The sequence below is a fragment of the Anser anser genome, assembly GCF_964211835.1.
Source record: "Anser anser genome assembly, chromosome: 18".
In the NCBI taxonomy this organism is placed as follows: Eukaryota; Metazoa; Chordata; class Aves; order Anseriformes; family Anatidae; genus Anser; species Anser anser.
In genome coordinates, this window is record NC_139739.1 from 13,689,911 (window position 1) to 13,705,630 (window position 15,720).

Consider the following 15,720-nt stretch of genomic DNA (forward strand, 5'->3'; position numbering starts at 1 on the left):
AGCTGCAGGACCCCCCAGGGGCTTTCTGTCCCTTGTCCCCACGACCTTTGTGCAGAGATGCTCCTGCACCAGAGAGGTCCCAGGACCCGGCTGCAGTCCCCAGCACCAGGCACTAAGGCGGGAGCCAGCTCAGAGCGAGCTGCCAGCAGCTCATGGGGCCGGTAACGAAGGGGAAGCTGCCGGGCAGCCCGAGCGTGGCTCGGTGGTTGCAAAACCTGCTCAGAGCCAACAGAGCAACTGCACAGCCTGCTGCTTTGGGGTTCATCAACCTTCAGCTTTCCTTGCCCGGCCGCCGGAGCCGTCCTGGTGCCTGCTCGGAGCATGGGCTGGCAATTAACTTCCATCCTGATTAATGGCTTAAAGTCCGGGTGATGTAGGGGCCGTCTGACTGCTGGCTTCGTGCTGCTCCCAGGAGCACCGAGTACATGGGAACACGCAGGTGGCACAGGGGACACTCAAGCCCCCAGCTTTGGGGCACAGGTAAGGAAGGGAGGTTTGGTTTTCAGGGGCAGGAGGAAAAATCTGTGCCTCAGAGCCCTCGGTGGGGCACAAGCAGGACCTGCAGCAGCCAGAATTGCCCTCGCTGCTCTCCCTTAGCTCGCCCTAGCGGACCCCCCCCTGTCCCCTAGGTCCCCGGGGGGTGCGGGCAGGGACTTACTCCGCCGACTTCCAGAAGTGCCCCGGGTGGGAAAGGCGGCGGTTGCGCTTTGGCAGTTTCTCCAGCATCTCCATGAGCTTGGTGAAGGTGGGTCGCTCCTCCTGCTCGTAGGCCCAGCAGAAGAGCAGGATGTCCTGCAGCCACACAGGGCGAGCGCGTGAGCACCCGGAGCCGCTCCTCGCCCACCACTACCCGTGCACCCCATATCCACCCCACACCCCATGCAAGGAGCCCCATCCCCATGTCCTTGTGAAGAGCTGACATGCAAGCGGGCGCAGTGGCAGCGGGACCAAGCCTCGCCAGAGGAACCCCTTGATGTTTTTTGCTTGCGAATCCCAGGTGGCACAGAGCATTTCCCAAGGCACGTCCCCCCTCCATGCACACATGCAGGGATCTGCTTGCCCCACAGCACGTACCGAGATCTCCTTGCCCATCCCGATCTGGCTGAGGTTGGGCTTCATCCCCCGCCCCACCTGCCATATGATTGCCTCCGCCGGCTGCGTCTTGAAGGGCCACTCCCGCGCGTGCAGCTCGTACCAGATGGTGCTGGTGGGAGACAGGGGGCTTAGGGGCTGCCAGGGGCTGGGAGCCACCCCGAGGGGGCACGGCTCAATGTCACACACCCGCAGCCACCTCTCCCTGCCCCAAACCCATCCACAGCCAGCGCAGAGAGCGCTCCCTGTCCGTCCTTATGGCCAGAGATGCTCAGTGCTCGTTACAAAGACATCACTGCTCCCCTCCATCCCTGCACGCAGGAGCACGAGCAGGGGAAAGGCGAATGTCCCGACCCAGGGGAATCGTCCCCAGACCCGAAACAGCTTCACCACACAGGATTCCTGAGCTGCTTCCCCCTCCCTTCGAGGCAGCATCAATCTCATGCGGCGATGCTGCAGGCAGCCAGCCCTGTCCGTGGCTATTGTTTTGCTCCACATTTATAAAATTTGCTGCGAAGGGACTCGAGGGGGATAAAATATCTGCGTGTGCTGTGCTCGACAGCAGTGATTGCCGCACAAGGCAGGCAGCAGGGACAAGATGCTCGGTGGGCACAGGGAGAACCCACCGCGGGATTTTGGCGGTGCCTGGGTGCATTAAATGCTGCAAAATTCAAGTTTCTATCTGGGAGCTTGAGGGCTGACTTTTCGCCTTCCCCAGAGTCTCTAAAAGCTCTTTCCCTGTTACTGTCCCCAAATCACAGGAGGGAAATTATCTCCAAGGGGAGCTGTGACAGTGACAGCCCACAGGGACCGTCCGGCATCCTGCCCAGCTCGCAGGAGGGCACAGAAAGAGTGAAATTATGAGACAATCTTTAAAGGAAACTGCTGGCTCCTTTACTGAATTGCTCATTCTCAAATAAAAAAGAAAGTCAAAGTAACCAGCTTTCACTTAGCCTGACCAGATCCCTTAATTACTTCTTTTTTCTCTTTTTTTTTTCTTTTCTTTGTGCTCAAGTTCTACCTTGGGGGGAGGAGAGCTCCAAACCCTTTCAGCTTTAATTACGGCGGTTTTGATGGAAATATTGCCTCAGATAAGAGCTTCACGTAAAGTAACCGCTGTGGCCCACAGTCTTTAAGGTGTGCACAAGAAAATTAAACCTCCGGATAAAACCTCCAGCCCTACGCCTACCTCGGGAAAGGTTTTATTGGGGCGTGATGGGGCTCCTGCCATAAAGGATGCTTTCTTCTAGATAAATAGCCGGAGCGATGAGCCGGTCGGCTGAACGCTCCCACTGAAGGAGACTCATCAATTCTCCTCTGCTCAGCCTCTTGGCATCTCCTCCCCCTGCGCGTTCAGCCCCCGCGGCAGCCACCGCCGCTCAGACCAACATCGGCAGGCATCCAGCCGGGAGGATCGGGGGGGTTTGGTGGCTTTGGGACCTGTGGTCCCTTCCTACGGCATCCCCATCCCACTGCATCATCCCCACTGCGTCCCCATCCCGCTGCATCATCCCACCACAACCCCATCCCACTGTGTCCCCATCCCACTGCAACCCCATCCCATCACACCCCCTTCCCATGGCATCCTCATCCCATCACATCCCCTTACCATGGCTTCCTCATCCCACTTCGTCCCCATCCCACCCCATTCCAGGAGCTTCCTCGTCAGTACCCATACTGGGAAGAGGCGATTTCCCCGAGTCACCCTTGTCTACACGTAAAACAGGAGGACTTGGTGATCTAGGGGGTTGAACCCAAGCTCTCTGGAAGCAGGATGATGCCCCGAGCCCAGCGATGGTCTCAGGCCGTGCCGCAGGGACTCACCCCAGCGCAAAAACGTCCGAGTGCTTGGAGAAGGGCAGCTTGTCTTCCTCGGTGTCGGGTGAGAGCTGGCGGATGATCTCGGGGGCGAGGTGGCACAACCAGCCGTTCTGGATCCGCAGCTTGTTCCCCCTCCTGCCAAAACACGGAGACAAGACTGTGGGTACCACGGGGCAGGCATCACCACCAGCAGCCCCCAGCCTCTGCTCTTTATCCCTGTTTACACCTGGTTTTCCCCAAGGCATCCTCGCAAGGCCGGGCTTTAACCCCACTGGGATAAACGCCAGCAGGCATGGTGGCTTCGTGCCTGTCCCTGCCAGGTGGCAGGGCACAACTTGGGCTGGCACCTTGCTCTTTCATGGCCCTCGCTGTGACCATTGTGCCAAAATGCCTCGGAAGAGCAGGGTAAAGCATTATCTTGGGTAAATCCCATCAGCATGAACACCTGTGCTGGTCCTGCTTTGATCCGAGCAGGGGCTAGGGACCTCCGAGGGTCTCTTCCAAGCCAAATCACCCTATAACAGTCCAGAAATTAGTGTTTTCAGGTGTTTGACCCCAAAGAGCCCCTCCAGGCCATCATTTCCCTACCTCCTCAAGATCCCCCCCAGCCGGTACAAATACCTTGGGTACAAATACATTTGGCCAACAGCTGAGGATGATGCTGGTGGCTTCCTCCCTTCGTCCTCCCACAGCACCTAGGATGCACCGGTGGCACAACTCGCGCCTCTCTCTGCTCGCTCCTGCTCCTTCTGGAGCTGCTTCACCAAATCAGTGCTTCTCCCCTGACAGCAGCAAGGAGGTGGCCACGGTGGGGACATGTTCCTGACCACGGTGGAGGGACACAGGAGGTCTGGAAAGGAGACGGTGTCGCCTTGGCGCTACAGCAGGCAGGGAGCACAGAGCAGCCGGTGGGTGGTAAGATGTTAAGCAGCTTCATTGCGTGTCGATGAAGAATTTGGCAGCATCATTCTTCAGGAGGTAACAGAAGTGCCCCACGAGAAGGAAGAGCTCGCTGTCTCCCATGGAGGAAGTTTTCCCAGTTTGTGCCTTGACACCTTCCTGAGGACGCACACAGAGCGCACGACCGCTGATGGAGCCCTGGGACTCGATGGCTCCTCTCCTTGGTGCCCCACCACGTGGGCAGTGCAATCCCAAATTTGGTTAAATTATGACAATTTGAGGTTTTGTAACAAAAGCTTGCCTGCCTTCATATCTGACCTGGCCACTTTGACTGCCAAAGGAGCACCACCAGCTGAGTGCCGAACACCACTGCTGAACGAGAGAGCGAGAGCGAGAGCAGAAGAGCTCTTCAGACTACTCCAAGCCACCCCGTGCCTCTCCTAATTGCAGAGCAGCCCTACTGAGCCCTGTGATGTTTAAATACAGGAAAAAATAAAGCCAAGATCACCAGGATAAGATAGTTTCAATAGCCTTCTCACATCTAGCAGGGCGAGCGCATTGCTGTGCTGGGTGCTTGCATGAACTCGAGGCAGCCTTGTGCTGGGTGGATGAGGAGGATTTGGAAACCCCAGCATTTTTTAGCCCTTGGGAAAACAGGCCAGGCTGTAGTCCTCAGTCACATAAAGTAACATCCCCGTCCTTCACCTGACCTGCAAGCATTTGCTCACACGCATGTGGGGAGCCTCCAGGGAACCCAGGTTGGGCTCGATCGCTGTTCCTCATCTGTGAGAGAGCGTAGCCAGCCGTAAGGAGCCACCCTGAACAGGGAAACCAGACCTGCCAGCACTTTCTGCTTCAGAACCTGTGGTGAATGATGAGTGCAGATCCCAGCCTTCCCCCAGCTCTCCACCGGCAGAAGACGTGTGTGGGGCCAACAGTCCAGGGCAGCCACCCCCAAAGCTCCTTCGGCAGAAATTTCCCCGTGGTTTCCATTTTCCTAGCAAAACACCGCTCGTTTCTGTTAGACCTTGCATTTCTGCCCTGCTCCGTGTGCCATCCGTCCTCTCCTGAACAGTCTTCATGGCTTCATCCCCCAATGTCACCTTGGGCAGAGATGGCCGTGCATCGCCCACAGCACCGGGTCCCCATTTCCCTGGTGCCTCACCTCGCTTTTTATCTCCAGAGCATCGCTGACGATAACATCGTGGAAATATCGTAGGCTCTGACCAACCGTGGGACATCCATGTCTGGCAACACATTCATTTCCAAAAAATCTTTGCCCCCTGGCAAAATCTGCCCATTTTTACCCAAAGCCTTTTGCTGCTGCTGCAGTGAACTGCAGCCTCGTACAGGCAGGAGTAAAGTCCCCCCAGCCACAACCTTCCCAGCAGCACCATGTGCAGTGAGTGAGGCCAAAAGTAGCCCCAGAGGGCCAGCTGGGCACCGCACAACCAGCAAAGGTTTTTGTTCAGCATTACCCAAACCAGAAAATAAAACCTCTATTCTTTTTCCCCTCGTTTCCTTTCCCCCACCCAGCTTTGCTTTTCTTCCTTTGAACGACTGCTGAAACTCTCCATGCTGCCATGCCAGCTTGCAAAGCTTGCAAACCTCCCCCCCCCAAAAAAAAATAAAAAAATCATTTAATAGGGAACATTTACCAAACGTGCTTGACTTCAAACCTAAAGAGATAACGAAACATTGCAACGCTGTAAATGTCCCAAGCTTGGCTCTCTGCTTGCTGTGCTCTGCTCCATGCCCTGGCTCGGTGCAGACACCACGGCCAGATGTCTGCAGCATCCAAAAGGTCACTGGCACGGCATCATTCAGCAGCCAAGGAGCACGGGATGGAGCAGATGCCGGTGGATTATAGCAATATAATTGGGGAAAGGACAAGGAATGAGGCAGCTTTCCTGGCCCTGGTGAAGTAGAGCCCGAGGACACCCAAAGGCCCCCTTGTCCTGGTGCCCACCAAGGCTGCAGACCCAGGCAGCCATGTGCAAAGGAGCTTTTGGGGTCCCTCCCCATATCCCCAGCTCAAAGGGGAGCTCCAGGACTGGAGACAAACCCAGGATTGCCATCGCGCCGTGTCCTACCTGCCTGCTTGGAGAACGCCCGAGATGCTGAAGAGGCCGAAGTCCGTGATCACCACCTTCCCATTGTCGTAGAAAACGTTTTTGGACTTGAGGTCCTTGTGAAGGATCCCCTTGGCATGCAGGTACCCCATCCCCTAGGGCAGAAGGGAGAGAAAAAAAAGAGCTGAACAAGAAGCACAAACAAAGAGGATAACGCCAGAAAAGGGGCAACCCCAAGACTGCTCCCTGATTAATTGATTACGCAGAGAAAGAAACAGCAAAGCAAACCAGCGTCCCTGAAATCCTCCACTGGGAAATTGATGGTGATGTTTTTGCCTTCCTTTTCTTTTGGGGTTGGGAGCAGAGGGGGAACAAGGCAGCACTCTCCATCCCACTATCGCATCCCCTGCCGGAGCCATTAGGGCTTCCCACGTGCGCACCGGCACGGTTAGACTTGGAACAAGAGCCTCGCAGGAGTCCTGCCTTAATTCCCTTCCCCTAGGAAAAACTACTTGGTGGTTAATTAAAATTATTGCTAATGAGGCAAAAAAAAGGCCGCGGGTGGGAAATCCAAACTCAGCTGCACCGGGCTTGTTGCGCGTCATCTCATGGAGCAGCCTGCGGGCGGACACGTAGCTCAACGGGACGGCGCTGGGGACATTTATCCTGGCTGCAAGGCTTGTGGTGCTGTCCCACTTTTCATCCTCCTAAGCAGACTGGGGAAACTTGTTCCAGATGGAAGGACCCAAGGATAAATGCTGAAGGGGCCACTGAACTGTTGCTTGAGAGCAATTATCAGTCCTCCACCAGTGACACGGGAGGGTTGAAGTGGGTTTCTGAGGCACCATCCGAGCTCTGATCTTTTCATGTATGGCCATGGACCACGTGGGAACCTGCCCTGGATAACCAGGGGGACTGCAGATGCCCGAGGTGCCACAGACGGAGCTGGATTTGTTAGGGGTCTGCAAGTCCCAGCACATGGAGCAATGATAAGGTTCAAAAATCTGCTGTAAGACACCGCCAGTGCCTTCGTGCCTCACGTTCTTCATGCGGTAGCTATACTGGGCTGCATCTACTGTGCAATTATTTCCTGGCATTTTGGGGCTGTCAATCACCCTGCAATCACCTCATGAATGCTGCCCATCCTGAGGCCAACCACCATGCCGAAATCCAGGTGCGCACCCAGACCCTGCGCCCTGGGAGGAGGGTGCAGCCTCCGTGACCTCCTGCTGAGGGTCTTGGGAAGAGGCTGGGTTTGGGGGCTGAGTTTCAGAGCTGGGGTGCAGTGGTTAGAATGGGAAAGGATGCTTCCTGAAGGGGCTGTGGGTGCCAAGGTCCAGGCTGGGCCACCCTCCAGCTGTGCCACCGAGCCTCCGGCAAGCTGTGTGCGATAACCCACCGCAATGGCTCTGCTCCACGACACATTCAGAGACCAGAGAGCATGGGCAAAACTTTGCTGTAGGCATTCCTGGAGGAGCAATCAGCCCCTCCGATGAAGCCAGTGACTCCGCGGGGGATACCACAGATCCCACAGCAAATTCCATCCGAGATAAGGCACGGCACGGCAGCGCCGTCATTTGCTCCGATGCCCCGCGTGAGCGAAAAGCCAGCTCCCTCTGCCGGCTTCGCTCCTTAAACAAATTAACTTTCGGCTCTGGAGGATCGCAGCAGAACAAGAGCCCTTGCACCCGGTAATCCAATAAGCTTAAAGGATCTCTTGTCTCATGCGGAGAATCGAAGGATAAAGTCACTCCAGCGCCGGGCTAGGCAGTGGAGCCGAAGCTCCCCACGTCGCCCAACCCGCACCTCCTTGGGGCGCTGCTCCCCAGCCCTGCCAAAGCCCACCCCACGCAATTAGACCTCTGCTAATTGCAGCTCCACCACCTCCTCAGGGCAGAGCCAGCATCCCCTGCCCGGTGCAGGTTGCAGGGGGCACCCAACCGAGCCCTGCGAGAGAGGAGAGGGTGCAGGAGAGCAGGTTTGCTGGTGGGGACGAAGCTGGGTCTACAGCACTTTTGCTGATTTGCTTCGGCTGATCTCACGGGTGAATTTTTCACAGTGATGCTTCCTTCTCATGGGTCCAGCCCTGCTGAGATCTCCTGTGCTGGTGTTTCCTTGCAATGTCACGAAGGGCTTCGGGTCCCCAACCCACGCCGAACACACGGGCAGCCGCAGGAGACAGCAGCCTCCCAGCCCGCTACTTGAAACCCCAACCAGTGGGAGGAAACATCTGGTACAGAGAGAGGGGCCGACCCGAGCCATCAGCTCCCGCTGTGAGCATTTGGGAGGCAAGAACATATTTGATGCCTGAGATGTTTGCTCAGCAGGAAAAATCCTTTTTTTAAAAATAGAAAATACAGATCAGGAATAGAAAAAAATGGAAAGCGGACACCCCAAGTTCAGGCCAGAGCTTTGCAAGAAGTTGCCACCACCAAGGTTGGGGCACGTGTGGGGTGGACGGTGTAACCCAAGGGGCTGGGAGCACCCATGGGACGGGCACAGAGCCCCATGGTGTGGGCCAGGAGCACCCATGACCAGCTGGGTGCCCCAGCACAGCACAGCAAAGACACGGGGTTCACCTCTCGTTGCTTCTCTCCATCACCACGACGCGGGGCTAAGCCATGTCTGCCCAGAGCCCCTTGCACCTCCCTGGCCTCTGCTCCCCGTCCCTCCCAGCCCCATGAACCCACGGCAACTTTACCCCAACTATCTTTTCCTTTGTGTCAGGAGGAGAGGAATGTCCATCTGCGGAAGAGCTGGACCTAAAACTCCTTCACCTCCAAGGGGGAAGAGTAGTTGGCACCAGGCTGGGCCAGCCGCGGTGCCCTTGGATCCCCCGGGAGCTGTAGGGAGCCCTTCCAGCAGTGCCCACGGATCCCCTGGGAGCTGTAGGGATCTCTGCCAGCCCTGTGTTTTGGACCCAGAAGGTGCTGTGGGTGCTGGGCCAGCTCGGCTGGGTGCTGACAGGCAAACAGGGGGGTCCTGCCCCAGCCCTGTGGTGCCACCATCTCCCCCCAGCACGCCATACCTTCACGATCTCTTGCGCTATCTGCCTCGTCTTGTTGACGTCCAGGACGATTTTGGCGTCTCTCACCACCGAGTAGAGAGTCCGTCCTTTACACAGGCTGGAAGGACAGGAGAAGGGAGAAGATAACAGCACCGCTGATAAATCCCCTGCCCAGGAACATCCCCCCCAGTGACAAAGGCATGGGTGGCAGACAGCCACCGGTGGTGGCACACCTCAGGATGCACTGGGGGCTCAGCAGCGATACTGGGGGCACTGGGAGGGAGGGAGCCACCTCTGCCACCCCCAGTGCCATCCCTGGGGCTTGTCCCCATCTTGTCCCCATGTCCCAGCCGGCGGCAACCCAGCTGGCCCTCTCGCTGCAAGCATCTTTTTTATTTATTTATTTATTTTTGGTGCAAAACTGTCCACGTCTCCTCCCCGCCTCTTCCCCTGTGGGATACAATGCTCACAGATGTAACATGAGTCAAAAGAGGAAAGACAGGGAGAAAAAAAATAAAAAACACACAAAAAAAAACCCCAATGCACTGTACAATGTCCTCCAATTTTCCTCCTCGTACCAATTACAGTAAAATCTATTTACAGAGCCTTAATTACCAAAGGCAGCTGTAGGGGGAGGGGGGGCATATAAACCAATTAAAAATATATTGACATTTGAATATCATAATGGAGTACGTGGGTGGATGCTGCCTCGACTCCCGCCCACAAAAAAGGGGCTTTTTTTTGCTTTTCTACATCCACCCACGCTCATTACAGGCAACTTTGGAAGGATGGGACTGGATACCTGTGCCTGAGAAACAAAGCGCCAGGCAGGCGCGCGTCTCGTTAAAGAGGCTTCAGGAAGCGCAGACGTTAATTGATCTTGTTCTCGTTAACGAACAAGAAGTTGCAGGATTTAACTCCTGTCCGCTCTCCCCTCCTCCTGCCCGCTACCATCCCCCGTGATGCAAAGCAAAGGCAGGTGTGGATGTCCCCAAATTTCCACCCAACTGCAGGGGCTCGCCTCCAGAAAGTGGGGGAACGCTGAGCTCCCGGCAGCACTTTTGGGGATTAAATTGGTTGGGTTGGGATAAATCCTTGCTTGCTCCTCTCAGACAGGCTCACAGCCGCTCCTGCCCCAACGCCCAAATCTCCACATGGCTAACGAGCACCATTCCCAAACTGTACTAACAAGCACCATTCTCAGGTTGGGCAGCGAAGCAGGAACAGGAGCAACCCAAAATTTCACATCTTTTGGGAAGACAACGGCACCCTACAAAGCACGTTCCTGCAGATCACGTTGGAAATAGCCTTGCCACGTGCACATGAGCCGGGCAGACACCGCAGGGCTCGGGGCATCCTCACACCCACCCCTGCAGCTGCCTGCTCGCCCCTGCCCAGCCGCCAGCACCTGCAGGAGCCACGCTTGTGACCGCACGAGCTGCAGCATCCGCAGTCATGAACGTCAGCTTTCTCTAACTAAACCAGCTGCTTTATCTGCCGGAATAGTTTGACTGCAGTCAGGGACAAATATGAGTTTTTCTGAAGATTAGGATGCTGGTGCTCTCAATATTGCTGGGGAATGAGTGATAAAGGCAATCCGTGCCCTTGGCTTTCTGCAGCTGGAATTAAAGGGGGCAGAATAATAAGGGACACGAATTCTGTCTCCACCATGAAGTTTTCTGCATTGATTTGCTAAATAGACTTGTAGAGCTTAAGCCCCACGAGGCAACAGGTTAACAGCTTCAGCCCCAGCTTGCAGTCCCCGGCTGCACACACACATGCACATGTTATCACAACTCTTTCCAACCCCCAGCAAACGCTGATTTCCCTCCGGAGCAAACTGTTAGCAAAAGTTGCTTATGGGCTGGATTAGTTATGAATCAACACTACAAATTCAACTTAAGAGCTTAGCTTTGATTTCAGCCCCGAAGTGAGTTAACATCAGCTGTTTTCCTGGAATAAAAAGGGCTGGTTAGGAGGAGAGGAAAAAAAAAAAAAAAAAAAAAAAAAACACCGATTGCTGCCTCTCCAAAGTGCAGCGATAAACCCTTTCCGATGAGATTCCCATCTCTGCTGCCTTCCCAGCCAGGGGGGGCTCCACGAAGGGAGGCAGTGGCCGCAGGAGCCCCAGTTCTTGGGGACACGCGGCCACTGCTGCTCCGTCCCCAGGGACGCAGCCCCGTGACTCGCTCCCTGGTGATGAATAGCTCCTCGGAGTGAATTCACCCAGCCGACACCGCACCGGGTGTTTGCTAGCGATTTCTTGCTGGATAAGGAGCTGCCAACGCAGCCACAAAACCGTGTTTGCACCTATTATGCAGCACCTGAGTCTATTTAGCAAGCACCTGCAGAACCTTTTCATGGCAGCCCCCGGCAATTTGGGTCCCTCTCTTTCCTCGCCCGCTGTGAATAGTCCCCATCCGGGCGGGAGGAGCGGGCACGGAGCGCACAAAGCGCACAAAGCGAGGTGCCGGGGGCGCACGCACGCACGCATCCCTGCCTCGAGCGGTCGCTGCTGGGAGGTGGCACCCACCCCACTTCGGATCACGCGGCGTGACACCTGAAATGAAGGTGAAATAAACCTCTCTGCACCCAGGCGAGGTGGTGACAAAAGACCAAACCCAACCAAGGCCAGCAGGGAGATGCTCAAATCCCTCCAAAGCCGGGGTCCCCTGGTCCTCACATCGACCCCATATGTTCCCTCGCAGCCTCCCCGTCCCCAGGACAGCCCCAGCCTCATCCCACTGCAGATGCTTGCTATTCAAGATGAGTTTTTGAAGTGTTCAGCCAAGCAAGCCAAATCCCAAATTGCTTTATAAACACTCTGCATTTCACCAGCGTGGGCTGGAGACATCAGCAACGGGAGCAAAGCCAAAGTGACTTGCAGAGGAACAATTCGGGAGGGATGAGTTAGGAAGAGCAGGAGCACTGCCTCTTGATATTTCTGCCATTTGATGGGGGAAGCAGCCTCATCCTCATTGCAGTACTGATGGCCATCACCTTGATAGGGTTTAAGACCTCAGCCTGGCTCCTGCTCACTCACGCTGGAACAAATTCCGCGCCCGATGGCACCTCCGCGGCCGTGCTCAGCTCATGACGCTGTCACTTCAGCAGGTTTTTTGCGCTTTTCTTCGCCCTGCCCAACCATCCATACAAATGTGACGGTGGGCCATTAAATAGGATCTAAATAGGATCGTTCTGAACACCCCAAAGTGATAAATGCCAGACTTCGGGCAGCTCATTGCTTGCTGCTGAATTGATGTATGGGGAACCGGCTCAGATGCCATGGTGATAGCCGGCATCATCCGCCCAGGGGAGAGACAGGAGGAGAGAGTGGGAATTACTAATAAGGGCTTTAATATAAAGCTACCCCTGCCAGCAGGTCACATCTGAGCTCGGGCAAAGCCAGAGCAAAGGAAGGGCTCTGCAGAGGCTGCTTGGATGCTTCCAGATCCACCATCAGTTTACTGCTTATTAGCATTTTGCCAAAAAGGAGCGATTTGGGGGCAATATTAAGAAAGACGCCGTCACAGCAAGCAGAGCCACATTGCTGGGACTCGCTACTTGGCAAGCAGGACCAGCACAGGGACAGCTGGCACGTGGCGGGTGCCGTGCAGGAACCCAGAGCTGCGTGCTCCGCAGCTGGGATGCCAGCAGCACCCGGTGTGATCGGGGACTGAGAAATCCCAGCCCTGCCAGGGCTGGTTTCAGCGGGACGCTCCGCTGCTGGAATCTCTGCATGAAGCCAAGCAGCTCTTCCCTTAGCCACCTAACGCCCCGAGATGTTCCCGTGGGGGAACATCCTCCCAGCCCCGAGACTTTAGCTTTAACTTCATTTTCCACCTCATCGCTACACCCCCTGGTAGGCAGGGAGCCGCCTTCCCTCCTCACTCCCAGCACTTGTGACAAGCGCCACATGGGGTTTCCTTCCTCCCGGGCACTGGGAGAACACCATCCTTCCTTGCTGGGCCACAAATACAAAAACGATGAGTGCATCAGCCTAAGGCACCGCCGAGCAGCAGCAGCATCGAGCCCGGACCTTCCTGGAGCTTCCCTGGGGGGGGTAAAACACTTCCCAGGACAAACTCCACCTCCCACCCGACGCCAGGCTCTCCCTGACTTTATCAAGCAGGAAACACTTGTTTCCATACAAAAATCTCCCAGCTCCCAAAGCTCCAGCAGTGAGGGAGGGCGCTCAGCACCCTCCAGGAGCGAGCTGTTCAGCCCCAGCACCCAGCTCGGGGCAAAGGAGGCCCAAAGACATGTTGCTGTGCTCAGCCCTCGCTTGCTGCCCCACGAAAACATCCTTGGACAGGCACAAGGCAGGCAGCTGGATTTTCCTCCCTGATGGCACAGAGCCAGCAGGGCTGGGGAAGGAGGAGGAGGAGGAGGAGGGCAATCAGCCCCCGCAAACAGAGGCTACAGCCCCAGCACGGCTTTGGAAGAGAGTAGTTATTTGGAAAAAGCCAACTCTATGCGTATTTATTTCAAGGAGATAGTGCCGGAGGAGGCGAGCTCTTCTACAGCTGCTTTGAAAACAGCCACGAGACAGGTGAATGCAAAGCAGCCACGCTCCCGAGAGGCTTTTCTAAAGCCCCAGTGGCAAACAAGTCACCCCAGAATACTTGATACGTGGTGCCTTTGGAAAGGGTGCGCTCGTAATCGGCTCGGGAAGGGCTGGCTGGGTGCACGGGGACATGCAAGGATGCTTTCACCCCTCCTTGTAGCCTAATGTATTCCCTGCTCCCTGACCCCCCTGCTACTCTGAACTTCAGGACGCCAAAGAAATAGAGAAACCCCTGCTTTTGAAGAAGCAGCAAGCCTTGTGATCGAGACGGCAGCTTCCCTCGAACCCGACTCTGCTCTGGAATAGCCATTGTAATAATTGTTAACAAAAAAAAAACACAAAACAAAACAACTTGTGTTCGCTCCCTTAATGTGCTGCCCACAAGGAGCTGGCCACGGGGATGGATCAGAGGCTGCCAGCCGGGACATGGACTCGAGACTCAGCCTAAAGCTCTCGCTCAGGCACAAAGCACGCCCCAAAGGACCGTGCCGGTGCCTTTCCCAATCCCCTAACCCTCCTCACCCCAAATATTTCGGTCTCCTCTCCTCCCGTCCCGCTCCTCCTGCCGCCACGAGCACCGCTGTCTCCAGGTGGAAGATATATGTCCGCTTAATGTATATATTAATACACGTATTGACTTTCCTGTTGTCAGTCGTTATCAAGATTTATCCAGCCTGATGGCCTCCTATTGATTGAAAAGAAGTGTATTCCCACGGGTCAATCAATTCTGATCCAGCCTGTGGCAAGAAGTCAATACCTATTTATTATGTGATCTATGGGCTTCATTACTTTAAATGCTATGGAAGGCGAAGCGCAGCAGAAGCTGGAGGAGAAAAACAAACGAAAAGGTAGGAAAGGAGGCTGCTCCTTCGGCCCTAAAGCAGGTGCTGGAGGACTCCAGTGCATGAGGAGGTTCATGGGAGGCAAAACCCCGCTGATTCTGCTCCCCGACAAAGCACCCGAGGGAGAGAACCCCCCGTCCTTTGAATCCCATAACTGTTCATCCCCCTGCTCCCTAAGCATTAAGGTCTACAAGCCCCAAATCCTGCGCAGCTGAGCTGGGACGCTGTAAATGTCAGGAGGAGAGAAGCTCCCCTAACTGCAGAAACAGGGGGCCAGAGCTCCCAGGCGCTGCAGTGCCATCCCTTTACCCCAGCGGCCTGCTGCTCGGGTCATTTAAACCTCAAAGCCCTGGGTGTTCTCCTCCTTTCAGACTTTTTCCAATTTGATCGTGGATGGAGCAAGAGGCGTGCGTCCCTGTAGCTTCCCCAAACCCAGGTGCTCTCTGGGATGGGAAGTGATGCAGGGAATGCAGGGAGGACCAATAGCACCCGCCCCGCATTTAAAAACACCGTGATAAAACAGCTAAAAATGGGACCCTTGAGTTAGATATCACCAAAAGGGCACTTTTCATCCTCGATGTCTGGCTTACGAGCAGCCTCGCTGGGCGGTGCGGATGTCTTGCTATGCCAAGCCGGCTGCCAGCCCTCCGCCGAGCAGCTGCTTTGCACAGAGATGCCTTCAAATCTCACGTCTCAAATGCCTTATTGCCCAGAGCAGAGGTGGGAATGCTTTCCCTTGTTTTATGCTCTTCCCCAGCACTCAGCTCCCCCCTCCATGGGCTGGCAATGGGGACCTGCTGGGAGCAGCTCCCTCCCCACCATAAGAACCCAATGTTCCCCTGCTGAAAGGCACCTTCGGCAAATTAATCCTCCTTACGTAGACCTGGCCTTGTCGAGCTTAATTCTTTATGTTCTTCAGCGTTCTCCTTGGTCTTCCCGGCGGGTTACACCAGGGACATCAATCAGAGTGCTCCCGGCAGCTCCTCTGCCCAGGCAGGGGGCTCACAGCAACGGACCTGGCTCCTGGTTGCACCCCGGTAAACTTGGGGTCCCTCCAGCATTGCACCACGAGGAGCAAGAGCCCAAAACTCGGCCAGGAGCATCCCCGGCTGCTGGGTGCACAGCTCCTGCTAAGCTTTCCCATCCATTTTTCCTGCTTGCAAGCAACTTTCCCATCCCACAAGAGCCCTCCGCAAAAAGCCCCAAGCTGCTGAGCCCCTCTCCCAGACCCCGGAGTGCCAGAAAGGATCAATAAGCACCAAAATTTGGGTCTTTTTTTTTTTTTTCCCCAAGAAGGAGCACGCAGACTCCCAGAAACCTGCAGTTTCTGCACCCTGGGGGCGGCTCGAGCCTTTTTGACAGCACTGTAAAACTCTGATACTCTGTCCTGGCGGGGTCCTCCTAGGTGGCCAAGGTGTC

General features: G+C 55.6%; 1 protein-coding gene across 1 annotated transcript in view; it reads right to left on the reverse strand.

Moving 5' to 3' along the window:
• Positions 1-654: 654 nt before the first annotated feature.
• The window catches only part of KSR2 (kinase suppressor of ras 2), a gene marked incomplete at its 3' end in the record, with an annotated part of 54,837 nt that continues 39,771 nt past the window's right edge, over positions 655-15,720 (reverse strand). Inside the window, 5 exon segments of the mRNA XM_083803328.1 lie at positions 655-792; positions 1,075-1,204; positions 2,917-3,048; positions 5,907-6,040; positions 8,914-9,010. Coding sequence (XP_083659454.1) covers positions 655-792; positions 1,075-1,204; positions 2,917-3,048; positions 5,907-6,040; positions 8,914-9,010 — 631 coding nt within the window.